The following is a 27,818-nucleotide window of genomic DNA, read 5'->3' as shown; positions in this document are numbered from 1 at the left end:
TACACGTGAGGTTGAGTCAGAGGATTTGTGCATAAATGGAGATTTGACTAGTAACAAATAGTTGATTGGGTCTGTGAGACGGTGACCACTTAACAATAGAAGAAACCTCCTGCCTACTAACAGCTCTGTGACTGGCTCCCAGAGAGCTGGGCAGGTTACGGTAGGGGCTGGGGTGGGGTCATTGTGGTGGTGAATGTTTGAGTCAGAAGCCATTGGACGTTTGGAAAGGAAGGGACTGAAAAGCTAATTTACTCTCATCAGGAAGCTGTGTCTTTCATTTAGCAAGTCTGAGACTTTTACAAGTGCTATCCAGTCACCCTGTGCCTCCTGCAAACAATTCAAACTATATGGAGAAGGAATAATGAATTGCCTTCCCAGTCTATCTGCCCATAACACCCGTGCTATTTTGTCTGTCTGTGTACATATACCTGTACGTGGAGGAGTTTACATGTGGGTTAGAGATGTATCAAGTAGAATTATTTGTCAACTATTCATAATGATTTCTATAGTTATAATAACTTGTCATGAATGGTAAATTTTGTTTAGCATAGAAATCTGGTACATGCCTTTGGTCATTTATGCCCAGTTCTCTCTTAGTTCCCCCAGCCCACAAGCCTCATTCCTGGGGAAGGGCTTATGTTCAAAACATCAATTTATCTGCTCCTCGGTTGCTGCCTGGCCTGCAGTGCTTTTCTGGCACCCAACTTTCAACTCTGATCTCCAGCATCTGCAGTCCTCACTCTCTGTGCCTTTTGTCAACCTGAACTAAAATTGGGGAATTCTGCTTTCCTTAAAACAATATATAACTGTACTGATGACTCCGGGAATAACAGGCTGGATTCTCAGGAGATTACCCCAATGAGATGTGGTAGCACTGAGCAGCATCCTCACATTGGAATGTCCTTCAACTTTGCATTATGTCAAAGCACACCTACATCATAGAATCCCTAGTGTGGAAACAGGCCATTTGACCCACTGATCCTCTGAAGAGTACCCCACCCAGACCCATTCCCCTACCCTATTACTCTACATTTACCCCTGACTAATGTAGCTAGTCTGCACATTCCTGAACACTGTGGGCAATTTAGCATGGCCAATTCACCTAACCTGCACATCTTTGGACTGTGGGAGGAAACCGGAGCACCTGGAGGAAACCGACACAGACGTGGGGAGAGAGTGTCAGTAGGAATGCACATCACTATTATTAAATGGATCTTACTAAAATCCTTTGTGAAACTCATCCCAGGTCACATATTTTAATGCTGATGCCAAACAATTGCGATCTACAGAATCACATCGAAATCTAATGTGGTTGAATTGTGCAGTTTTGTGATGAAACTGTAGCTTTTATGACCAATGAGGAGACAGTCAATACAACAGCCTGGTTGCAGTCAAAACACAGATCCCACAGTCAAGAAGAACAGCCCTATCCTAATCTACGTTTCTCAGAAATCTCATGAGAAAAGCAACTGAAGCTGTTGTGAATGGTTTGAGCTCTCATCTGTATCCAGGTTCAGGGGGAATAGCTGTGAGGGGAGAGGGAGAGTCTAAAAGAATTTCCCAGTGTAATTTGCAGAGGGATAGTGAAGCAGGTTAGTCCATCTCCTCCATGCCACGTTGAAGCCAAAAAAACAAAGTAGGAGAGATGGAAATTTTCATTGCTGGCTACCCTGGTTAGGTTTCTCATTGAGAACCATTCTCAATTTTGCTGGATATTTGTGTTTGGTTAAAGTGAACAACTATAAGTTTTGCTGAGGTTATATCATTAATTTTAAACATCATTGCAGTTGTGTTGGTAAATTGGCTATAACACAGGCATGCAAATGTGTTGCTGGAAAAGCACAGCAGGTCAGGCAGCATCCAAGGAGCAGGAGAATCGATGTTTCGGGCATGAGCCCTTCTTCAGGAATGAGGAGGGTGTGTCCAGCAGGCTAAGATAAAAGGTAGGGAGGAGGGACTTGGGGGAGGGGTGCTGGAAATGCATTTCCAATGCCCCTCCCCCATGTCCCTCCTCCCTACCTTTTAGCGTAGCCTGCTTAGCACACGTTCCTCATTCCTGAAAAGGGCTCATGCCCGAAACGTCGATTCTCCTGCTCCTTGGATGCTGCCTGACCTGCTGCGCTTTTCCAGCAACACATTTTCAGCTCTGATCTCCAGCATCTGCAGTCCTCACTTTCTCCTATAACACAGGCATGAAAATCTACGAGGCAAAACCTCAGGGAGATCGACATTGATTGAGTTCCTGTTTCTCCGACAAGGAGAGCATGCCCTTTTTATGGGAGGGGTTCTCCTCATTCAGTGAAGGCCAGACAACTTAGGTTCAGACTGACACTGCCAAGGCTCTGAGACCAATGAACTGCTGTGTCGGTGAGTCTTTGTTATCCCAAATTATATTGTAATGGGAAGGGTCTCTGGAATTTTTCACTCCACATCACGTGACCAAAGAGGGCTGATCCATCAATCCTCAGTAGGCACCTGCCCTACGGTCCTGTCTGGCAGAGACATTGGCCTCCTGTCTCTGCTATGGAGTGTAAATAAATTACAGGAAGCCAACCTGTACTTGGAGTTGGCAACCCGCCAGGTTTAGCTTGGTGTCTCCAGAGATGAAAGATTAATTTCTTTTACAAGAAAACCCAGGAAACATTCATTTTCCTCTCAGCCCCTCACCCCCTTCTCTCACAAGGAGGCACACAAAGCAAAATATGTTCTCACATCCATTTCCATAGTCATTTTTTGCATAGGCTGGCAACCGACTTATCAGCAGAAGATTAACATGGGCATGCACTTTTTTAAAAAAACCTTTTCTCTTTAGATGTGAAAACGCTAAATGGGATAAAAGGGCTGTTTAATTGTATAATCCTTGCCTCCCAAATCATGTAACAAACAGCACTTTCAATTTAAGCAAAGGTGGAGAAGTAATGTGCCAGGAAACCAATGGCAGAAGTACAAGAGGTAGGTATTTGGCAGCAGGAACAATTCAAATCTGGCTACTGTGCCAGAGCTTTGTGTGTTGGCATCCTATGCTGGAGCTCAGCACCAGATGAATGCCAACAGTGCCGTGTTGCTCTCTAATGTTCAGTTCCTTCAGTTCCTACCAACCTCCGTTGTATGTTTAATTAAGAAGGCACACCCCTATGAAGAGATTCTGTGCACACATCTGAATGTTAGGGGTTTCTCATTAATTTAGTCTGAAGAGTTGAGCATGGCTTCGTGCTTCCCCATACACAACAAACATGATGTACTTTCAATTTACTAATTAAAAAACATCTAAATACATTACCTGAATATAAAAGCCAAGACAGCCTGTAACCAGTTGAAATGTGCAGAGTAACCAAAGCGGTCACATATCCTGTAACTGTGCCATATCATTGCCACACTTCACTTACCCTAGTCTGCCAGGAGCAATCACCCCAGATGCAGTCTGCAGTTCCAATAGGTGCATTGTATCTTCACTGAAGAAATCATCAGTCAAATTCGCTTCAGTCTGTAAAGAAGAAATTCCATTCATTTCTGCAGAAAGACAATTCAGATGCAGCTTGAAAATGGGGATTGCGGTTTTCTGCTGAGTCACTAAGACTGGCTGATGGATGCAAGGCAAATCTCGTGCTTTTCTCGGTGGCATTGTTTAATGCCAGGACAACCCACCGAAGACTGGATGGCTAGGAGATCTTTCGGTCCAACAGAGTCTTTGGGAATGGTGTCTCTAGTGCCAATGCAAACAGCTTTAGCAACATAGCAGTAACATGGATAGTTGCATGCCTACTGACATGATCACTGGACTTTTTAAATCCACAGATCCAGGCAATTTTTCTGAAACCCATTTTTCAAATCCAATGGCAGTTGGTGGAATTTGAATGAAACAAAAATCTAGAATTAATGACCAAGATACCACCAACGATTGTCAGAAAAAACCCAACTGCTTCATTAATGCCCTAAAGGAATCTGCCACCCTCACCTGTTCTAGTCCATATGACTCCAGATCCACAGCAACATGATTGACTATTAACGGTCCCCTGAACAATTAGGGATGGGCAATAAATACTGGCCTAACCAGCAATGCCCACATACCAGGGATGATTTTTATAAAAATTCATTGGTACTCCAGTGTCTCTGGGTCAAAAACCCTAGGAAATCCATCCTAACAATACCAGTGAATCAATCCCAGAAAGGTGACTCACTGACCTTTAAGGTTGTCCTACAGGATAAATAGGAAATGGCTAAAAATAATCAATCAATCAGACTTGCCAGAATTGCCCACATCCCTAGTGGAAGCGTGTGGTCTTGGGACCTGTTTTTCAATTCTTGAGGTGGGAACATCTTTGTATTTGTCTATGAGCTGTTATTGGAAATGGTGGATCCTTTAACACGGGTTTTCCAACCTGTCTTTTTATTGCTTCAAATCAGACTCAGTTGAAAATTCCTCCAAGCACTAGATGTGACAATATCATAAATTCACAGTTACAATCCAAAACTCCAATACTCTTTCCACCTCAGGGCACGGTGTTTGGTTAAACCGACCTCAAAGAAGTCCTGTGTTTTTTTCAGCAGGTGCTTGAGTTCAGTGAGCTCCAGAAAGTTCTGTTTCAATGTCTGTTGGTTCTGATTCACTTCCCTCAGATCATTCTCGAGTTTTTCCAGAACCACCTGGGAAAGGCAAAACAACATACAAAAAGAGTGCATCTTTGAATTAATCTATCAGCCACTACAGCAAAGCAATGGGGTATAATGAAGACCAAAACAAAATTAGTTAAGCATAGCATCACATATTTCAATGCAGCAAGTCCCATCCTTTAACGTTGTTAACAGGTAACACCATTATTACCGTGCATAGAGTTTAGATAAACATTGGGAGAAGAGATGCTAAGATGGACCCCCTTTTGTATCCTTGCTGTAAGATGTACACAACAACATGAGAAAAGTGGATAGGTGGGGAAAAAAGATGTGGAAACTGGTCAATTAACATAAGCTTAAAGATATTAGGGAACAATAGAAGGTTAAAGGAGCATAGACGTGGATAAGGTTTAAGAGGGCAAACGATTCTATTACATTTTGCAAGGGAGCTCCCTGAGCTAAGTGATAAGAAACCAATATTGGACTCGAGAGGAAACATTCAGGAATTGAGTGCGGCGAAATCAGGAGCAGCACAGCAAAGGAACAATTGTTGAAAAAAGCTACAGTACTGGAGATACTGGGTGGGGGGGGAAAAAAAAAGAGGGGTTATTGAAGCTTTATTTCTGTCAAAAATCAGGACAAAGACATGAATATAAAATTTCAAAGGTATAAACATTTATCCTGCATGAGAAGAGGGCATTGCTTGGATGGTCAACTCTGATCGAAGTATTACTGTAAAGAATGCACCAAGGAGTTATTTGTCCCACCATTTGCTTAATTTATTTTGAAGCAATCAAAAGCCTGAGGACTAATGGTCCCCTGGTGAACTCTCCATAGCAACACTTTAACCAGAATCAACGTGCACCATGTTCGCCAACAACATAAATTGTTACTTGCTTTGGTATTCTTGCATCTGTCTTGATAATTACAAGGTAGAAAGCTTCAACAGTATCTTTCTTCACTAAACCTCAGGCTAAATACTCAAGCGACAATTTATAATAGAAATATTATGAAAACTCCTTGTTAAAGAGATAAGCATCGAGAAACTTTTCATGATCTTAGGATACGCCAAAATGCAGAATATACTTTCTTGAAGTACAGTCATTGTTATAATATAGGAAGCAAATACCCAAAACATTGCCACCGACAGTAATGTAATAACAATAAATGATCTGTTTTAGTTGTGACTATGTTGTCCCTTTAAAAGGTTATTTTATTCTGGTCCATTTTTTAAGTGAAGAGAGGCAAGTCAGAGGTACCAAGCTGACTACTGAGGACCACGTGTGTAAACAGATTGGAAGGCCTCCAGTGTTTTGTTTAAAAACAGCCTGAATGGGTGTGGCCAGCACTCTCAGATCAGGATTTCTGAGTAACATCAGAAATTATTGGGGTCTCAAAGGTATTGGATGCTTCAGTGTTGCTGGTGTTTTATTGACATTAATTTCCTCCTGGATTAGAAAACTGCATTTGAGAATGTGTGTCCGAATTCGCCTTTTTGCCAAGGTAGATTTATGGGAGGTTACGAAATTGGAACAGTTAATTAGCAAAAGTTACTGTATCTATTATTCAGTTAAGGTTCCAAGAGAGTTAAATTATTTTAAATTCCTTTTTCTTTAGTTGTATTTTAACTACACAGCGTTTAAATAGATAACATTTTGCTTAATGTTGTGTAGTTTGATCAGTTACATTACTTCAGGAACATTTTACATTGGTCTTTAAAATAAGAGAGCGCTAAAGCCTACTCTACATTCTTAAAACATTTTGAGGGGGTTTGGTCTAGTAACAGTGGTGTTGGTTGAAGGATCATTGACTAGAACACCAAGGAGAATTTCCCAACTCTTTAAAAGTGTGCCATGCAGTTAAGGTTAGAGAGGACCTCAACTTTGTCTCATTTGACTTGTTCATCAGAAGGACCAGTAACTAAAAAAATAAATCTAAAGGCCTCATATACAAGAATTGGCTCAAAACTCAAAAACAGTAGTGTTCGCAAACATATTCCCAGTATTTGAGGAAGGGAATTTTGCCAAAAGAAATCAAAAGATTAAGGAGTATACAGGTAGGTACAAACAACTGGGAACCATTCCAGAATAGAATTGGTGCAAGAGAAACAAGTGATACTTAAACCAAGTAAGCTAGAAGAGTCTTGGGAAAAATATTGAGGCAGCAGGAGGAAAGCATTCAAACTGAACAGATTGGAGGAAAAGGATAGTGAAGTGCAGGATCCCTGACAAGGCATAGAAGAAGGGAGAAGAGAATCAAGGGGTATAGGAACAATTATCTCGGAGATACACATGAATCAGAAACTAAGGGGAGGCGGACATGGGGGATAATGCAATAAACAAACCAAGTGTTGAACCACATAACCAAAAACATGAAACACAAGTCAGGTGAAGGAAGGCTGAAGCACCAGAATTGTGCTCCTTAATATGGGTTCCATTTTTAATCAACAAGAACTCACGGACACACCCTGGTGTTAAAGCACTTCATAGAAAGAGACAGAAGGCTGGTTCTCTGCTACAAGTTTGAATGTTGAGAAAAGATCAGATGTACTTGGGCCAGGGAAACAGAATCAAGGGGTTATCATTTTTAGGCTAATTAAGGATTTAAATGCTAACTTGGAACCTTAAACCCAAGAGTATAAACTGGGGACTGTAATTTTACAATAACTATCATCATTGCATATAGGAATTGATTAACTTGTAGAATAAGTTAAATATATAGTGCAGCAAAAACATTGGTTCCATTCTATAAACAACTAGAAACTGTAATGGAGCAATTGTTAGGGTTTACTGGGTGGGTGAATGAATAAATAAACTGTTCAATGGCCAATGAGAAAAAGTACTATGTAAGTCAAGTATTGTGCAACTATTTGCTACAAATTTTCCACTTGTGAAATTATTATGTTTGCAAAAATAAATGAATAACAGTAATGCTTAATGATATGGCTCAAACATGTTGGGCAATCTGAATAGTTTCTACTGCAATACAATGGGATGAAAGATCATTCACCATCTCAAGAATGTTCCTCTGGGATGGCACGCATACGGTTGCCAAGTTTCCATTCATAGGGTTAAAGGTCAACCTACAAACCTGCCCCTTTCCTGTGAATATGGGTTAATAATGTCAGATACGGAGTTTAAACTGTAACAGGTAGGCTCTGACCCAAACATTAACCCACCTTGGGTGTCACTTCCTGAGATAGTGTGCCCTTGTGTGCAATGAACATTACACTGTAATGCACACAGTGCATTTGAGCAGAGTCTTTAGACTAGTCCCGTGTAAGATCCGAACTGGAGTAAAACCCCATCCAACAGTGCTCCATTTAGTGCTGCAGTCTTGTTAATGTGAACACACAAATGCCAGACAAAAGAAAACCTACTCTAAAACAAAGCTGTGGATGCCGGAGATCTGAAACATGCAAGTAGAGAAAGTGCTGGAGAGACTCAGCAGGTCTGGCAGCATCTGCTAACAGAAAGCATAGTTAATGTTTTGAGCCCAATTCTGAAGAAGGGGCACTGGACTCAGAATATTAACTCTTTCCTCTCCACAGGTATTGCCAAACATGCTGACTTTCTCCAGCAATTTGTTTTTGTGAATTTTAAAATCTACTGTCTGCCTGACTGTCATGTGATGAAAATCCAAGTCAATAGGGGGTGGGAATTAGAAAATTCCTTAGTTGGTTAAAAATAAACCAGGAGATCACGTTTCGTGGAACATGAATGTGGGCCACAAGACTTAGACTTAATCTTCAGTGGCAAGGATTCAAATCAGAAGATCACAGCAGGCTCATCATCAAGGATGTTCAGGAATGGAACTTCACTGTCACTTAGTGACAGCACACTGGCTATAGACTACACCCACGTTTCTGAGAGCCTTCCAGATCCAGCAACAGCTACCCAGCACCATTCTGGAAGCATTGATCATTATAGCCTACTCTCTACAAATAAAAAAAGTGTTCTGAGTTAGTACCCAGGGGGCCAAGATTGTGACAATCCCAATTTGTTTTATATAGAACCAGCCAAGGAGAGATTTGATGTCACACTTGGATTCAGAAATGGCTACATTCCATAGCATACAATCTTAGTCTAGACTGTGCAATATTTCCCTCCTTACCTCCAGGTCAATCATATCTTTTGGAAGAGGAGCCTGGGGATTCTCTCCATCATCTTGGACAACAATCTGATCCTTTTCCATTTCCGTCTCCAGAAATCCTACAAATTCAAGACATCAGTAAGTCAATTGGTGACTAATGCTCTGTTCTCACAATCGAAGTCTCTGCGTTGAATCCAAATATCATGGGAAGCCTTTGAAGAAAAATAGATAAACTACAGCAAATCTTAAATGCACTCTTCAGGGTAGATTCAATTGTGGCTCTCAGTGGGGAACTGGATAAATATATGAAAAGGAAAGGAATTGTGGGGCCACAAGGAAAAGGTGGAATGGGAAACTAATTTTCTCTGGCACAGAGCTGGCAGGCTGAGGGGCCTCCTTCTGTATGACGACTGTTCTGATTCTCAATGCTAAAAAGATTAATTTCTTTAGTTATCAATTTAAACTAGCTTCTCCATTCAGCCAAGAATTAAAGCATTTCTTTCTTATTTCATGAAACTTGATTGTTAATTTATTTTTACATCTCCCATTTCAATCTCCTCAAGATTCTATTTCCCACAAGTTTCTTGCAGTTAATCATACTGGAACAGCTTGTTTCGAGTTAAGGGCTGTCTTACACATGTCAAATGTCAAAACATCAAAACACATTCAGAGAAATATTTTGTGAAGTACAATGATGCTTGGCAAATGTAGCAGTTACTTGAGAGCTGCACACTGTCAGCAGGGAGATAGATCTGCTTAGTGACTCGGTCTTCAAAGATAAAACAGCGAGAATAAAGGATTCAGCTCAGCCTGAGCTGTGCTGTGTCGGTACTACCCAGGAACTGCCTGTGTTTTTTGTGTTAACTTATCAGAATACCCATTCTCTCCTTCATACATTTCTTTTACCCCTCCCTAAAAACGTATGTTTGCTATTAAGCTCAACTACTCCATATGGTGTAAGCTCCACATTATAAACACATTCTAGGCAAAAAGATTTTAAATTCCTCATTACTTTTATTGGTGAATAACCTCTTATGAGAGCTGACATTGGACTCCCCTCAAGTACAACATCTACCTTCCTAAATTCCTAGGTAATTTTAAACACCTCCTCTGAGGAGTCCCAGCCTGTTCCAGCCATGAACTCTCCATTTTGATACCATTCTTGCAAGTCAATTTTTGACTTTTGCCAGTGCCTCTATTTATTCTGTAATATGTAGCAACATTGGGCTTTCCAAGTATGGTTTAACCAAGGTTTTATAGCTTCTCCATTTATCAGTTTTTCTCTTCTAGAATGAAGTGCGTTGTTTGCATGTTTTATTGTAACTTGCATTGCCTTTTGTAGACTGTACCCCTGGATGTCTTTACCTCTCCCACTTAGACTTATCGTGGAAAATGGTTTCCTCAGATTTCACACCAAATAAACTCGCCCGTACTTACACACTTGACATTAAATTTACCATTTTTTATTCATATCTTGTATAGGGTCACCTTCTTTTAGAAATAATCACCAAATTTGATATCATTAGCAAGTTTCAAGAAATGAAATTGTGATTTCAAAGACGAAATTTATTACTTGTTTGGTGAACAATGGTGATGACAGCAGCTAGTCCTCTGCACTTTCATCCAGTCTGAGTAACTACCATTAACACAGAATCTGATTTCAGTTTTTGCAACTATCCATCGATTTTGCTACTTATTTCCTGTCTCCGCATGATTTGACCTTAGACAGGAGTGCACTAAACTGAACCTTACTGAAGGCCCTTGAAAGTCCACATCTATTGTCCTAAACCTATTATGTTACACTTTTCTATTGTTTGTTACTTTCACAAAGAACTCAATAAGGCTCATCAAGATCAACATTTCCTTTTAAAAGTGAGAGTAAAGAGTTCCACTTTGTTCCATTTTAGGGGAGGAGGATTTAACAGAAACCAGTCTTATTCAGGACCCAGAATTGGAACCCCACCCCCACCTCAGCCAAAAAAAGGAGGTTTCAGCCCTCTTTTGTACTGATGGTATCACTGGAAGTGATGGCTGCTGCTCGTCAGGTTACCAGGGAGACACCTAGGGTTACGAAGGGACCAATGCCACAGGTACACAAGGATGCTGTGGGAGGGCTTCACAGAATTGGACATGGAGGCTCCCAACTGTCCATCCCCTCTCCAGTTCCCTCAAACCAGGCACCAAAACAGTTTGCTCTTCAGTCTCCCAGTCCAGTTAAGCACCAGTGCGATGAAGCCCTTAAGTGGACAGGAAATAATCAAATGCAACCTCCCCTACCTACACCCAAATCCAAACTTTCCTCAAAGGGAAGCATCAAATTCTGACCCTCAGCTCCCAACTTTGACACAAGGCGAATGAGGTAATTGAAGTCAGGTCATGTCACGTGTTAAAATCTCTGCAAATACCTTCCACTGATATTTGCAACTTGACAACATAGAATAGAGGCTAACTTTGCCCTCAGTACTGCCAAATTACCCACATTTATTGATAGTACAAGGGACTGGTATGAAGAATTTTGAATTGCCTTTGGCGAGATAGGAAAAGGACTGCACAGCAGCAGGTCAGTAGACTTGGAGTCAAATTCATAAAAAAAAGATTGCAAACTTTACTCATCTGACAGTATGCACTGGCAACAGTTCTCAATAAAACAAATACATTTTTACAAACCCCATTAAATAAAATTGAATTTACAGAACAGAAATAGGCTATTTGTCCCAGAGCATTTCTATTCGATGTGAACCTTACTCCATCCCAAGGTTAGCAAAGGCATTGAAAATGATTAGGGTGTTAGGTGAGGGCAGAAAGAGAATAAAATTTAAAACATCAGCCTGATAATTCTTTAATATCTTGGTTTGGGTTTATCCCTATTTCTGATTAAATATCTGGTGGAGGAATTGATTTTATTACGAGCGCAGGTTTTAGGAGGTCTTTATAGAATCAGTGTTAATATTTTTTAAAAAGGAACAAAAAAAAATTGTCTTGACCGTTTTCAACAAAGCACACTTACGAAGAATTCGCTCCATCACTTCGCAACGTCGAATTTCATTCACAAATTTCCGCTGGAATGAGTTGACACTTAAGTTCAGCTGTAAAAGAGACAGACAATATAGTGCTGCTCCCTATCATTACTGGTTCCAAATACAGAAACACCACCACCTGGAGTTTCTGTACTCATACAGCAAATGTTCCAGAGCATGACCAATTCTAACTTGTGATATGGGAGTGACAACCAACATCTGAAGACAGTCATCAAAAACAAATTCTCAATAAATGTACAAATGTCAAAGAAAAAAAAAAATCTATATACATGTCCAAATAGAATCCAAAATTTTCTCTTTTATATTTTGAGACATATATGCACACACACAAAATTGATTGAGGAGCGCCATTAAAAATAATATCTTTCATACTGAAGACCAGATCAGGATGCAAGGATATTTGGGAAAGATAGGTGATAAATGTAGAAAACTGGATAGCATTCCAACTTGTTGTCACAATACAGACTTAGCATTTACATGGGAATACTGGCTGGGCAAATAATCACTCACACACATCCCCCACAAATACAGCTTGCTTTATACATTCTCAATCCTCATAGCTTTTTTTTTAAAAAAAATGTAAAATTTCAGGAGGGAGATATTGGAGAGAACTTAATTGTATCTTGCAAGAGTCAAAGCCTATGGAAGGAAAGACAAATGTTGGGGATAATTAAGCCACTTGAATGAAAAAAAAAGATTCTTGTCCCACAAATTGCAGTCCATAGCATGATCATAAAGGAGGCCCAGCAACAGTGTCTCAGTCAAAATGTGAGCAACACAGCAAGGCCCATTTTCTAAAATGACTCTCTGTTCGCACTAGAGAGAAACAAAACTGGGCACAAGCACAAAAAAAAACACTGAACAAGGTATTAGTCAAACACAGATAGGCTCTCGGTGTCTGGAGAGACGGAATAAGTGAAATCTAAACTCAGTCGTAACATAGAGCCAACCTGCATTTCAGAAGTTGGCTACAGTTTCTCATGAAGAAATTGGAGGAGGATATGCACGAATGTTTAAATAATTCACTCTTGTACTATTTCTCTCTCTCTCTGTTGATGCTACAATGTTATTTCTGATACCAAGAATGTTAGAAAAAGCTGGAGAAGTAATCTAAGCAACAGGGGAGGTATCAGGATATCCAGGTCAGGGTGATCACAGAGGGGTAAAGGGTAAGTCATGGCCTGTGTCAAAAAAATGAAAAACATCTACGGAAAAGACCTGCAGTTCAGGTTTAAAGGAGCTCGGGAAGAAATTACTGTGAAAAAGGTAGCCATCGCTGGATTACTCTCATTAGTTGTCCTATCTACTAGACATATTTTGTTGGACTTGCATCACTCAGTCAGTATCTGGAACTCACTAGCAAGAAACACTGAGAGTTCTTCCATCACATGGACTGCTGTAGTCCAGAATGTGAAACTGAGCACTTCCCAAGGCTAACTAGGGATGATCATTAAATGTTGGTCATTAAATACTTACATCTCGAAACTGCATAAAGCCGAGCTCTCCCAGCTCAGAGATGCAGCAATACGCAGCCTCAACTTGCAGAAACAGCTGCGTTAGGCACATCTCCTCACTTCGAAACAAGGATGCCATCCTTCCGTCGTTTCACTGAGGAAGAAGATTTAATGGGTGCAGTAAGTGATACCGTTACAACTCACTGAGGTGGTACGTTGAACATTGAGCCCACTGTTCCTGGAGTCGTAATAAACATTAAATGTTTACATTAAGATACACACAGTAGCCCAATTTACCTGACTTTCAGACCAAGCTTGATGGAAAATACATACCAAGTACTCTGCACTAAACATAAATCACTTATTTGTAATTAAACTCTAGCTGCAGATAAACTGACATAAACCGTCGGTAATACAATCACAGAAGTGTACAGCATAGAAACAGTCCCTTTGGTCTAAGTCAGCAATGCTGACCAGATTTCCTAAATTAAACTAGTCCCATTTGCCAGCATTTGGCCCATATCCATCTCAACCCTTCCTATTCATCCAAATGCCTTTTAAATCTTGTAATTGTATCAGCCTCCGCCATTTCCTCATTCCATACACACACCATCCTCTGTGTGGAAAGGTTGCCCCGAGATCCCTTTTAAATCTTGCCCCGCTCACCTTAAACAGATGCTTTTTAGGTTTTGGACTCTTCTACCCTCAGGAAAAGACCTTGGCTATTCATCCTAGCCATACCATCAAATTCCATTATAGATTCTCCCAATACACAGGGAAAAAAAAGAGATTATTGGTGGATGTAGCAGAACTAGAAAAATCAGTTCAGTGGTCTGTATTTGCCATTCAGTTTCAATGAATTGTAAATTAATACTAGCTGGTAGGATTGGATCTTTTACAAATTTTTATTACTATGATCAAACTAAGAACTGCAAATGCTGGAGATCTGAAACTAAGACAAGTTGTGGTGAAATGAAACGGAGCAGTGGGGACAAGGCAGAATTCACGTTTCAACCCTAATGACCCTTAGGGTATACATTTGAATCTGAGCACGATCTTGATCATCTGAATAAAAAAGTTCTAGGAGTGAGGTGAATGTGACTACTGGTTACCCTCCAACACACTCTGCTGGTTGGAGTCATTTCTAGCACAAAGGAAAAGGATTGTGGTTGTTGGAGGTCAGTCATCTCAGCTCCAGGACATCTCTGCTGGAGTTCCTCAGGGTAGTGTCCTAGGCCCAACCATCTTCAGCTACTTCATCCAATGCCCTTCCCTTCATCATAAAGTCAGAAGTGGGGATGTTCACTGATGATTGCACAATATTCAGCACCGTTCGCTCCTGAAGCTGTCCATGTTCAAATGTAAAAGACCTGGACGGTATCCAGGTAAGGATAATGAATAGCAAATAATATTCACAAGTGCCAGGAATGATGATCTTTAACAATATAGAATCTAATCAAACCTCATGACATTTAATGGCATTTTTATTACTGAATCCTAGACTACCAAAATCCTGGGGGTTACCATTGATGAAAAGATGAACTTGACCAGCCAAATAAATACTGTGGCTACAAAAACAGCTTAGTGGTTGGGAATTCTATGCCAAGTAATTGCTGTCCACTGTCTCCAAGGAACTAGTTGGGTGTCTGATAGAATACACTATTTGCTTGAACAGGTTCAGTTTTAACAACACTCAAGCAGCTCAACACCATCCTGGTGAATGGCACCCATTCCTTCACCTTCAATACTCATTGCCTCCACCAACATACATTAACAGCTATGTGATACCTACAACATGGTCTACAGCAACTCCTAAGCATAGTCCAAACAAACAATATCTACCACCTAGAAAGACAAGGACAGAAAATGCACAGGAACACCATGACTTACAGTATCCCCTCTAAGACACACACCATACAGAGTTAGAAATGCATGGATGTTCCTTCATAGTTGCTTGGTCAAAGTCATGGAGCTCTCCCCTTATCAGCCTTACAGGGTACCTTTCGATCCAAGGACTGCAGCAAATCAAGGAGATAGCATGCCAAGATAATTACCTTCTCCAAAACAATTAGGAAATGAGCAATAAATGCTAGCCCAGCCACTGATACAACATCCCACAAATAAAAAAGAAGTTACCAGTGATTTTTAATTAAGTTACCAGTAATTTAATTCCACTCTTCAACTACTGACTTGAGCCATTCTCCTTCTTGAAACTTTTCACAGTACAATCGGTTCCATGAAAACAGAAATAAAAATAAAGACCTTTGCAAGGCAAATGCAGTTACATCTGGAATAACCATGTGACCTGATGTCATAAGATTAAGTGTCACATGGGCAGAGTCACATGATAAGCACCTCCTCCTCCAACCCAGAATGGTTCCAAACAAAATGGCTGCTGTAATGTACAGTACTTTAGGGTATTTTGAAAAGAAAATCCACCGATCATCTTAAAAACCTGACACCATTGAATGTTTGTCACGATAGCTTAAACCAGAGAAGAATAAATGGGCAGAAATATTTGTGATGTTTTTGCTACTGCCAATGCAGAGTGCTATCTTCACTTGATCGATGTTCTTCAGCAACTCCCGGTCCTTGCTAACTTACATGAGAATTAATCACAGTAGCTGTCTTATTGCAAGACCTTTGAAATCTCACTGAGAGGGTGAAATTGACACTCAGATATTCCCATGGAAAACTTGTTTTTGTTAAAAATTGGCAGAGGGTGTCAATTTTGTTTAACGTAAATGTTTAAAGGTTTCATATGACTTCCTGACTTTGTGGTTCTATTTAAAGAGCCTAAGGATCCCATATGCACTATTACCTTCATTTTTAACTCCTGTCAGCTTCAAATATTTGTTCACAAGCACTGCTAAATATCTCGGTTCTTCGCTGCTTTAAAATGTTACATTGGAGTGGATGCCATGTCTCACTATTCTTCACATCAAAATGTGAAGAATATTCTTCACATCACCACACCTTTTGCATTGATTTGTATCTGTCACGTGTCATTTATACTACCTGTCCTCTTGAAATCTGTTGTTATCTTCCTTAATTCTTCCAGGTTTGGTGCCATCTGTAATATGACTTGACCCTGAGTGATGTTCCTTAGTTTGTTACACTTCCAGACAGGATAACCCAAATGTTAGGCACCTTCCAGTGACGAACACTGAACTGGTTCCCTTCTGTGTTCAGCCCTCCCTACCCCCCTCAGTTGTATGTTTGCAACAAGATTAACTTGGCAAGGGTGTCTTCCCTTATGCATAATCTTCCTCCCAGACTCCAATAAATTTCTGTTTTAAATGGAGTCAATTTAACCAGACTTTCAGACATTAATGAAGAGTGAGTTTACTAATCCCGACACATAAGACGAAACGCTAATACAAAAAAACAGATCCGGAATAAGAAGTAAGTTCAAAAAAGTTTTATTTTAAACTTAAAGGTTAAAAAACTAACAGATATATAGATCAACATTTGAAATATTCACAAAGAGCAGGTAGTTAAACATTGCATCTTTTGTAGTCCTGTTTATTGGTAGAGTTGACATTCTTAGCAGGACAGATTCCAGGTACCTGATTCCAGGTTTTGCCAGCTGATGGAAGTTCCACTGTCATGATTCCATTTTTAAATTGGTTTGCAGCACTCAGAGTGAGACTATATCTTTGCCTGCAACACATGAGGGTTTCGACTGTGGCCTTCATAATATGCTAGCATTTGAATCTTAGCTGGTCCACATGAGAGTGTTCAATCCCACTAGTTCACTCCAATAGAGTTGCAACTGGCTTTCTATCCTCTATCCTTGTTTATTCTTCTAAGAGTAAAGCAGGAGCTATGTGTGTAGTTTGGCATATAAGCCAGAACTTTCCCAATCTCTGAATAATGTGCACATTGATGAGTCCATTGAGATAATAAGATGAGAAATGAGATTCATAACATTGGGAGGACAAGTCTAATTTTCCACTGCAATTACAGAGCAGTGCGAGGTCTGTTTGCATGAATTATTATTCCATTATTCCCTTATTTTACCTTATTTTCACTTCAAGAATCAGGATTTCTGACTGCAATTATATTTGAGTACAGGAACAAGGATGTCTTGCAACAATTATACAGGACCTTGGTGAGGCCACAACTGTAATATTGTGTCTCCTTATCTGGGGAAGGAAGTTTTTGTTGTATAGGGAGCACAGCAAAGGTTTCCCAAGTTGATTCCTGGAATGGTAGACTGATGTACAAAAAGAGATTGTGTTGGTTAGAATTGTATTCATCTGGAGTTTAGAAAAATGAGGAATTTAAGTACAGAAAGACAGTCCCTGATCCTGGGGGAGTCCAGAATAGGGGGTCACAGTTCAAGGATAGGGGGCAAACCTTTTCGGACTGAAATCAGGAGAACTTCCTTCACCCAGAGAGTTGTGAGCCCCTGGAATTCACAACCACAGAAAATGGTCAAATATTATGTATTTTCAAGAAGGAGGTAGATCGAGCTCATGTGACTCAAGGGATATGGGGGGGGAGGGCAGGATTTGGGATTGAACTCGATGATCAACCCTGACCATGTTGAATGGTGGAGCAGGCTTCAGGGGCTGAATGGCCTACTCCTGATCCTACATTCTACACTTCTACATCCAGTTAAATGCAGTTTCCAACTCTCCCAAATGCCAGAAAGAAACAAGAAGATGACAATTGCTGACATGAACAACAGAGTGGATACCTGGTGTCACCAGTTCACTGCTTACTCCTCTGCACCTCCACCTTGGGCAGCAGTGCCCAGCATCCCAGGGCACACTCCATGGGCAGCGAGCACCTGAACCCCTAACTATGGAGGTTGGCATCAGACATAAACCAGTCTCTTCACTCACTCACGACACATTTCCAACCCACTTACAATATAGAGCTGCACTTCAGTGCCACAGTGGATGGCACCAATACCTTTCATTCTATTACTGCTGCCAGGATATTTTGGCAGAGTTGTGCACAGGAATAGGCTACAAACTCCTGGTCTGGATCAGGGTGCATCGCAGAACTTCTTGTTTGCTCCCTTAGCATTCATTCACCTTGTGCCTGCTGAGTAGCTCCCACCATCTCTGCCTTGTCTTATAATGTTTTGCCCCCTCAGTCAGAGCTTAAAGACTCACAGTATGTCTGTCGTACCTTGCAGCTTAGCGCTGGCATAAGATCAGGCAGCTGTTCCTGGTTGTTAGCAGTGATTAGTTAAGGAAGTGTTGCTCTACTGAACCATGATACATCAATCTCACACCTACACCGGGCACCAACAGCTTTTAGATCAAATACACTGCATGTTCTTCAACCAACTGGATGTCCCAATGTCAAAAAGTGTTAGTCATAGAACATGGAAACAGATCTTTCAGTCCAACTTGTCCATGCCATCCAAGTTTCCCAAACTAAACTAGTCCCACTTGCCTGGCTGACGTTAGTCACATTTTCATTGAAACATTCCAAAGTAACACAATGCTGGTTTGATCCACATTTGAGTCTTATCTTGATTGGACTAATTACAAGGACAGACTGAAGGCAAAGATAGCCTGAAGCTGTGTCACTCATAGTTACACTCCAAACACACTCCATGTCATTTGGCAATATTTATTATTTAACTCAGGAAACATCAAATATGTTTTTAACCATAACAGATTGTATCTCTGGGAATTACAGAGAAGGTGTCCTATAAACCCACATCGGAAAGGTCAAAATTTTGCATGGAGAATTCTAGTTATTTTCCTAAGAGCTCAGCTCTGAGGAATCTCCCTAATGCTTCGCAAAGTGAACTTGCAACTTGATGAAAAGGTAAGAACTGGAATTGTTGGAAGAAGGAACATGAGGTGTATTGTGTGCACCATAAGTGGTGTGTAAATAGTCCTATAATTTGTGTGATAGACACAAGCTGCAAATTGCCATGGGTTGCTGGATTATTTGTGTTTCCCCACTATTATCCTCGAGGTAAGATGGGTAAAGAGTTGGAAATGAGCAATGCCATGGTAGGTAGGTAGGTAGGATAGCTCGTTAATGAGGTGTTTTTGGTAAGACATATTGAGAAATCTTACTCAGCCTGGAAATGAGAATCCCTTCAAAAAATTCAACACGACTTTCACTTTGCCAAAAAAAAAGAGTGGTAGATTCATCTCATTAGATGTAAGGTTTGAAAATGAGGATGAGATTTTTAAGCTCTTTGAGCCAATGTGGTTCATTGAGTATAATGGTGGTGGGTAAACTAGACTAGATCCAAGTCGAGAAATGGGCTTCAGAGTTACGGATGAGCTCAAGTTGATACAGCGTGCAAGTTTGGGATGGCCTTGAGAGCACAACATGGATGAAGGGATTGATAGTAGAAGAAATGAAGCAAGGATGAAGGTGCCCAATGTAATGGAAGTGGAAGTAAGAGGTTAAGAGACTATGTAGGCTCAGCTCAGAACCAGAAAACCTGGTGAGCAGTCATATACTCAGCCTTGGACAGTTCTGGGAGGAAAGGGTGGACCTTGTCACTCATATCAAAAGCAATGGAGTAAGTCTTCCCAATATTAAAGTTGAAGGGAATTTTGTCCTTCTCACTGTTAGCTATGAGATGAGCATCAGTCAAAGCAGAGACAGTGGTGGTGTTGGATGTTATTGGCATGCCTTTACAATGTGATGTGCTGCTGAAGGTGTCTCTAAAGGGCCCGCATAGTTAGCAATAGCAGAGCAGGCCAAGGATAGATCCTCGCTAGACTCCAGATTTACCAACGTGGAAGTGGGAAGAGAATTCATTGCAAGTGATCCTCTGGCCACAATGGAATATATAAGAAAAAGCTCCACCCACCCACTGGGATATCAACTGAGAAAGAGTAGGACGTTCCTGGTGAGGGTGGCTTGACGTCGTGATCCATGGGTCGAGTGCTTGGGGGGCACAGATTGGAAGAATCTCTGACAAATAATCCAGCAACTTGTGCCAATGGGGGGGCTTTCAAACCTATCTCCCTATCACCCAGGGATGGGGGATGTTTGACAACTGAAGAGAGTCTAATGTGTCAACCCAAGGCCTCATATGGCCAATGGCAGGTGGGCTTCCCAACACCTTCCTTGAATTGCATTGCAATGGGTTTGGAGGGCACGTGGGTAGGTACTAGGAAAGGCATGTGGATAGGTACCAGGAAAGGGTGCTCATAGCTTTGTGTTTAATCTTACTAACACCTACCACATCCCCTCCCCAACATTACCCACTTCCTGCTAGCCAGGCAATTCACTCGCAGAGGAGTGTAAAATTCTGCCCCATATTTGAACCCATCCAAACAAAGTTCTATTTAGATCACAATACAAAATGGCTAGGGTGATGAAGAAATAGGAATGTCTTGTGTTTCTTGGGACAATGATGTCTTATGTCCCATCGATAAAGCAGGCGTGCTGAGGGAATCAGTGGAAATTAGGAACGTGCAGGAGGCCAAAATTAGGCATTTTCCAACTAACCCATTCAGAGATGTGATAACACATCTCTGAAGCAGGTGGAATTTGATCCTGGGCTTCCTAGGTCAGAGGTAGGACACTACCACTACACCACAAGAACCATGTGCATCTTTCTGGACCTTCTTTCCTCTGACAGGAATCCTGTGAATTTTTGTTTGGATCTTAGTGGTCCTCTGGATATTGGAATATGTATTTTAATCAAACTGATCAGAGATGTTATGACACACCTGTGATAACCCCTACAAGGTCCATGGAAAATCATTAATTAATGCCCTTACAGAGTTCATTGAGTATGAATTCCCTTGGTAATGGCCTTCCCAGTTGGAACTCATCACCTGAGCCCTTTAGAAAGCAGACCCAGTCTCCCCTTCTTGCAGCTCTCCCTCACCTCTGATAGTTTGCATTGCTCTTATTGGGCTTTGCAAGTAATTGGTTACATGGGCGACTTACTGGTGGTAGTTAATAGATGAAAAAAATGTCATGGTGATTTAGTGATAGGGAGGAAAAATTCAGTTGTGTTTAAGAGCAATTCTGATTGTAAAAAATAAAGAAATGAAGCAGACCCAGGAATGGGTGTGCAGAGCTGATTGTCTCAGGCTGGTACTAGCCTGTGTACCTCACAAGTAGTGGCTCCATTTTGGTGTTTAGCAATAAATGATGTTCCTTTCCAGTCATGCTTCCTGAGCTATTACAACACCTCTGGAGAGGTGTACCTTGTTCCTGAGACTCCTGGCTCAGACGTGAGGAGTGACTGAAACACCTACACAGACTGAATCGACGTGTTTCATCTCACCATCAGATTTACCACGGACTACTCTTAGGTATCGATCTCATTCTTGGACACGTGACACCTTCATCAAGGTTGTGCACCTCAGCATCTCACTCTACCGCAAACCCACGGATAATGTCACGTTGCTGCACTCCTCTAGCTTTTCACCCAAAACATTTTAAAACAGCCATCCCCTACAGGCAAGCCCTACGCATACACAGAATCTATTCGGACAAGGAAGAACATGACGGACACTTGTAAGTGCTCAAGGATGCCTCCATAAGTACAGGGTATGATGCTCAATTGGTTGACCGTCAGTTCCAACATGCCACAGCGAGAAACTGTAATAACCTCCTCAGGAGACAGATATGGGATGTAACCAATAGGATACTCTTCATTGACTCGAGAGCTGAAAGACTACACCATGTTCTTCGCAGTCTGCAACACATGATGATGAGGACGAGCACCTCACCAAGACCTTCCTTACACCTCCACTTCTTGCCTTTAAACAACCACCTCAAATAAATCATTGTTCGCAGTAAACTGCCCAGCCTTCAGGACAACATTGACTACGAACACTGTCAGAGTGTACGCAGCAGATATTCATGTGACTCGGCCAACATTGTCTATCTCATACACTGCAGGCAAGGATGTCCCGAGGCATGGTACATTGGCGAGACTGAACAGACGCTACGACAATAAATTGACACTGTGCAATGATCCTTCCCAGTCAGCGAGCAGTTCAGCCGTCTGGGAAATTCGACCTCAGGCCTCCGGGTGACCGTCCTCCAAGGCAGATTTTGGGACAAGCAACAATGCAGAGTGGCCGAGCAGAGGCTGATACCTATGGGGAAGGCCTCAGCCGGGACCTTGGGTTCATGTCACGCTACAGGTGACCCCACTACACTACACACACACATTCCTACATATTCATACACTCATGCAGACCCTCTCTCATACACTCATACAGACCCTCTCTCATATGTACACACATGCACACTCCCCACATTCACATCCAAGCATGCACCCTCTCACAGACTTATTACCTCATCACACTCACACACACACTTGACCAAGCTTACATACCCACATGCATACATTCACTTTCACACACACACACTCTGTCTCTCCTGCACCACGCACATATAAGTTTGTGGGGTGAATTTGCATTTGCAGAATTACATTTTGTTTTGCTCAAAAACTGCATGAATCCATGTAAAGTTCTGTGGGCCCCACTTTAGAAATGGAATTGACTCAACATTGGTACAGACTTTATCTTCACATATTTAATGCATTGTCTGAGCTGAGATGACACCTATTAGTAGATAAACTGATGCCCCCTTGAGAATGTAATTCTGGCATTTAAATATTAAGGAATCTAAACCACCATATCCCATTCTAAAAGATGAAAGACTTAATGTAACTTTGTTTAAGAACTATAACCTGATGTTGTTTGATTTTTAACTGTCGTTGTTTAATATATCATTCCAACTCCATGACACTGTAATCTTTGGCTATAAATTCTGAGTTGTATGATCATGTTCCACAATGACCTGATAAAGAGGCAGCACCTCGAAAGCTAGTGCTTCCAAATAAACCTGTTGAACTATAACCTGGTGTTGTGTGATTTTTAACTTTGTCCACCCCAGCCCAACACCGGCATCTCCAAATCAGGACTACCTAAGGAGGACAACATTAAAAAGTTGCAAACAGATGCAATGAGCTGAGAACCATCCAATCCACTGGACCTCAGGGCAGAGGCTCTGGAGGAAGATTGTGATATCAATCATGTGACAGACTACTGTTGGTCAAGAGAAAGGATAGTCAAAGTGTCATAGAATGTCATTTGTAACTTTGATCAGAGCTGTTTCAGGGGTGTGGCAAGGATAGGAATACGACTGAGAAAGTCAAATATGCGTCAGAATTCTCCTCTCCTCTGGGTGTGGGTTGGCTGGCAGCAGTGGATAGAATGGCCGTGTTAGTGAGATTAAATGTGATATTATGGACTCTTATCCTGATGTCTGGCAACTTCCCCCTAAGCCCATAGCAATTCTATATACAGCAAAGAAGACATGGGGCCCACCTGCCCTTGGGGCAAATGAATCCTAACATTTACTACAGCAGGACATCCGCCAGTTTCTTCCATATTTGGCTGAGTATAGAACCAGTTTGAAGTCTGCCAGATCCCACTCCTGGGCAAGAAAAGGGATGGTGCTTCTTTATTGGCTGCCTAAAAATGTCGAGGCTCAACCAAAGTGTTCCTCCGGCCGTAAGCTCTCTCATCTTACTGTGGCCCTGCCATGAGCATCACATGTCCCCTTTCCTCTTCTCTTCATCCAGATCCAGCAATGGTCCTCTGAGGGTGGTCAAATGTAGTTCCACTAACAGACACCAATTCCAGTGGCGCTGCTGGAACCATTCGATGGGCCAGCAGCTCTTGGGAGTGAGCTTCCTTTCAGATGGAGATGTAAGTCTTGCCTCAAAACCGCTAAATGTAAATTGGCTGCGGGGCCACCTATCAGTGAAGGAGCATGCTCCGCACAGGCATCCTGCCAAGATATTAGCTCCATGGGCAGGACCTAATGGGAAATATGGACACAGATTTCAGAGGTGTTTGCAAGTTCAATGCTTTTAGATTTGTACTGCTTAGTTCTTCACAAAAGAGTGCAGACACTATTGAATATCCGAATCTGACTAACAATGGGAAACTTTTAGTTTCATCGACCGTTGGTGTAATCTGGTGGTATCGGTGGCTTCTGCATTGGCGAGGTCCAGTCAGGACTCATTCTGGTGAGGGCATTCGTGGAGACAAGATGGCACCAAAGAGTGGCAACTTTCATTCCAGCGGCAGTGACGAGGCGAAGGGGACTTATGCCTGGCCACCAGGCCCACAGCCCATGACGGAGAATTTAACAAGATGGACTGTGAAGATGAGCATTCTTTATTCCTTCATGTTTCTGCCTTTAGATTCAATGCTTTGGTTTATTTTTTTTTAAATTGCAGCGGAGAGTGAAGACATTATAACCACACTTCTCACTGTTACAAAATACATCTGGCTCTGAACTAATCAAATCAAACAATCCAATTCAAGTTAAGGATTTCATCCAGCATTAGGTAGCAACATCCTGAGCTTTGTTAAGAAGGAGTTGAATTTTTTTGCGGAAAATAATTAGAAGACTTTACTTCTGCATACAATCTAGCACACAACTGATACACTGGTTCTCAAGTTAACAGCCTCTAAATTTCATGAAGCTTTCCACACTTTCAGGGAAGGTATGTTATGTGATCAATTATACTTGTTGAACTGAGGACAAACCAGAAGATATCAATTGTTTTTTACAGCATCAGCCCTCCCCTCTAAGATTAATTGTGCAAAGAGTTGCTGTCTAGTTGTATTTACTTACACTTACATTTCTTTTTATAACTGAGATATTTCACACAGTCGTACAACAATTCAGTCCACACTGTTAGGTAAACGGAAATACTCCATTCCAAGACTTGACTTTTCTGGAGAAGCGATGATTTAGTAATGAAAGAGTAAAAGCTCCGCACTTTTGGAAGAATGTCAAGACCTCAGAGAGAATGAAAAGGAGATTTCAGGAGATGACAGGTTTTGAAACATAAACAAGCAGAACCTCTTTTCAATTAGCAGGTCCAAAAAACATGGATTTAAGGTTAAAAAGAATCACAGCAGAGGATGCAAATTCTTTTCTGCTTCACTGATAAGACCTGGGAAAAATGACTTGAAAGTTTGGAAATAAATCCAACAGGGTACTGTCAAATTGAATAAATAGGTAATGGAAGAAAATTGCAATACTGTGAGGAAAGAGCAGAGGGAAATGAACTAATTCAAGGATACATAATGGTCTCTTTGTAGGTTATTTCTACAATTGTAGGTGACTGACACCATTCTATAATTTCTCAATACTTCAGTGTTATCAAAAACTGTGATGGCTATGCATATGCACTGAGGACAGGAACAGCTAATTAGACACTCAATGCTGATGTGGTACTCACATTCTTGTAGTTCTTTAATCTTCATCGGTCCCAATTCATCTTCCAATGGGTGTGGTTTAGGGGAGACAATGGCCTAATGATATTACCACTAGACTATTAATCTAGAGACCCACGTGAGGATACCTGGGTTCAAATCCCACCATGGCAGATGTTAGAACTTGAATTCAATAAGGAAAAGAAAATCTGGAACTAAGAGCCTAATGATGACGATGAAGCCATTGCGGATTGTCAGGAAAAAAAAAACATGTGGTTCACTAATGTCCTGTAGGGAAGGAAACTGTCATCCTTACAGGGTCTGGCTTAATTGTGGCTCTGGACCCACAGCAATGTGGGTGACTCATAACTGCCCTCTGGGATGGACAATAAAATGCTGGCCTAGCCAATGACATCCATGTCCCCTGAATGAATAAAAAAACATAATGCAATATTGATGTTGCTGAATTTGAAAAAATTAGGGGAACACGTTGTAATTCTAAAGTAGCTGTACATGAGCAGTTAGTGTAGAACCACAACTCCATTGAGAAATCCATTGGTTTTCAAGGTAAACCCACCATATTAATGTGGTGTGCTGCACAATCACACAATGTACTGGCACCAATGTAAACACAATCTGTAGTATTTACAGGATCACTAACACTCCTGCTGGACTCCGTACTGTTCACTAATTCCACAGTTACATTTTTTGTGGTCCTCTTCATATACTCCACCAAACTATGCAAAGAACTTGGTAACTTAAGACTAGTTTCAAAGCATTTGCCAGCACTGAAATTCAGTCCGTCACAACTGGCAAAACCTTTTTAAAAAGCTGGAAGCCACAGAGCAAGTAATACACCGTTTTCAAAGCATGCCTTCTCCATCCTGCTCTGACGAAGCAATATTAACTCGTTAAAAGAATACAAATAAACTCATAGTTTACTCAAGTTAAAAGATCGAATTGAGAACTTACATGTGCAAACTATCTTCTCTGGGCCTAAGCCAAACAGCAATGCTGTGCAGTACAGGTAAAGCAACTGTGGAAGTGAATGCTTTCAGGAGCAGCTCAAGCATACATGGAATGTCGACAGTGTGGGCAAAGGGCAGTGAAAGGAGCTGCAGCTAGAGCCGGAGCTGCCTGGTGCTGAATCATTCACAATACCATCGAGCCGTCACTTTTCAGCTCATTTCAGTTTGCTTTCACATCAACAACCACACCTACCCAAGCAGCAATGAACTTGCAGCTATACACAGTTATCCAGCCCTGAGGAGGAGGATTCTTGAAGAAAGGAACAAAAAATAAAAATCAACTTTACTTCTTCACCTTAACATATTGCAAAGCCCACACCGACCAATTCAACCATATTTCTGTTCAATCAGACCTACATTTGTTGCCCAACCCTAACTGCCCTTGAACAGAGAGGCTTGCTCAGCCATTTCAGAGGGCAATTATGAGTCAACCTAAATTGCTGTGTGTCTGAAGTTACAGGTGGCTACGCTAGGTTCACTAATGTCCTGTAGGGAAGGAAATTGTTGTCCTTATTTGGTTTGACCTAATTGTGGCTCTGGACCCACAGCAATGTTGATGACTCTTACCTGCCCTCTGGGATGGGCAATAAAATGCTGGCCTAGCCAATGACGTCCACATCCCTTGAATGAATAAAAAATATAACGCAATATTGATATAGATTTCTTGCCCTAAACAATGTTACTGAATCAGATGAGACCTTGCAATAGCAATGATAGTTATGGTCTCCATGACTGGGATTGGTCTTGTATAATGGATTTATTGATTTACAACACTGGCATCCACCTGGCAATGTGGGGAAATGGAGGACAAATCCAAGCCAAACAATTATTGCCCCATCAGTCTACTCTCGATCATCAGTAAAAGGATAGAAGGTGTCATCAACAGAACTAACAAGCAGCACCTGCTTAACAATAACTGCTCAGTAACGCCCAGTTCCACCAGGGTCACTCAGCTCCTGACCTCATTACAGCTTTGGTTCAAACATGGACAAAAGAGCTGAATTCTAAAGGGGAGGTGAGAGTGACAGTCCTTGATATCAATCTAGTGTAGCATCAAGGAATTACTAGGAACCATTGGGGAAAATTGGCCACTGGTTGGAGTCATACCTGGTGCAAAGGATGATCAGGACATCTCCCAAGTATTCTTCAAGGTAGTGTCCTCGGTTCAGCCATCTTCAGCTGTTTCATTCATGACCTTCCCCCCATTATATGGTCAGAGTGAGGATGTTCACTGGTGATTACACAATGTTCAGCACTACTTGTGACTGAACAGTCCATGTTCAAATGCAACAAGACCTGGACAATATCCAAGCTTGAACTGACAAGTGGCAAGTAATATTCAGGCAACACAAATGTCAGGCAATGAACATTCCAAGAAGTTACAATGTA

The 27,818-nt window shown here is 41.3% G+C and overlaps 1 protein-coding gene across 1 annotated transcript in view; it reads right to left on the bottom strand.

The window, feature by feature from the left end:
• The window catches only part of LOC140458225 (V-type proton ATPase 116 kDa subunit a 4-like), a 69,235-nt gene extending 42,707 nt beyond the window's left edge, over positions 1–26,528 (bottom strand). Inside the window, exons 1-6 of the mRNA XM_072552499.1 lie at positions 26,374–26,528; positions 13,218–13,349; positions 11,711–11,789; positions 8,725–8,822; positions 4,519–4,644; positions 3,387–3,484 (exon numbers count right to left, since the gene is read on the bottom strand). Coding sequence (XP_072408600.1) covers positions 3,387–3,484; positions 4,519–4,644; positions 8,725–8,822; positions 11,711–11,789; positions 13,218–13,334 — 518 coding nt within the window. The 5' untranslated portion in view covers positions 13,335–13,349; positions 26,374–26,528. The remainder of the gene's footprint in view (positions 1–3,386; positions 3,485–4,518; positions 4,645–8,724; positions 8,823–11,710; positions 11,790–13,217; positions 13,350–26,373) is intronic.
• Positions 26,529–27,818: the final 1,290 nt, after the last annotated feature.

This window comes from Chiloscyllium punctatum, chromosome 32 (genome assembly GCF_047496795.1).
Source record: "Chiloscyllium punctatum isolate Juve2018m chromosome 32, sChiPun1.3, whole genome shotgun sequence".
Classification (NCBI taxonomy): Eukaryota; Metazoa; Chordata; class Chondrichthyes; order Orectolobiformes; family Hemiscylliidae; genus Chiloscyllium; species Chiloscyllium punctatum.
This window is presented reverse-complemented; position numbering and strand designations above follow the sequence as displayed.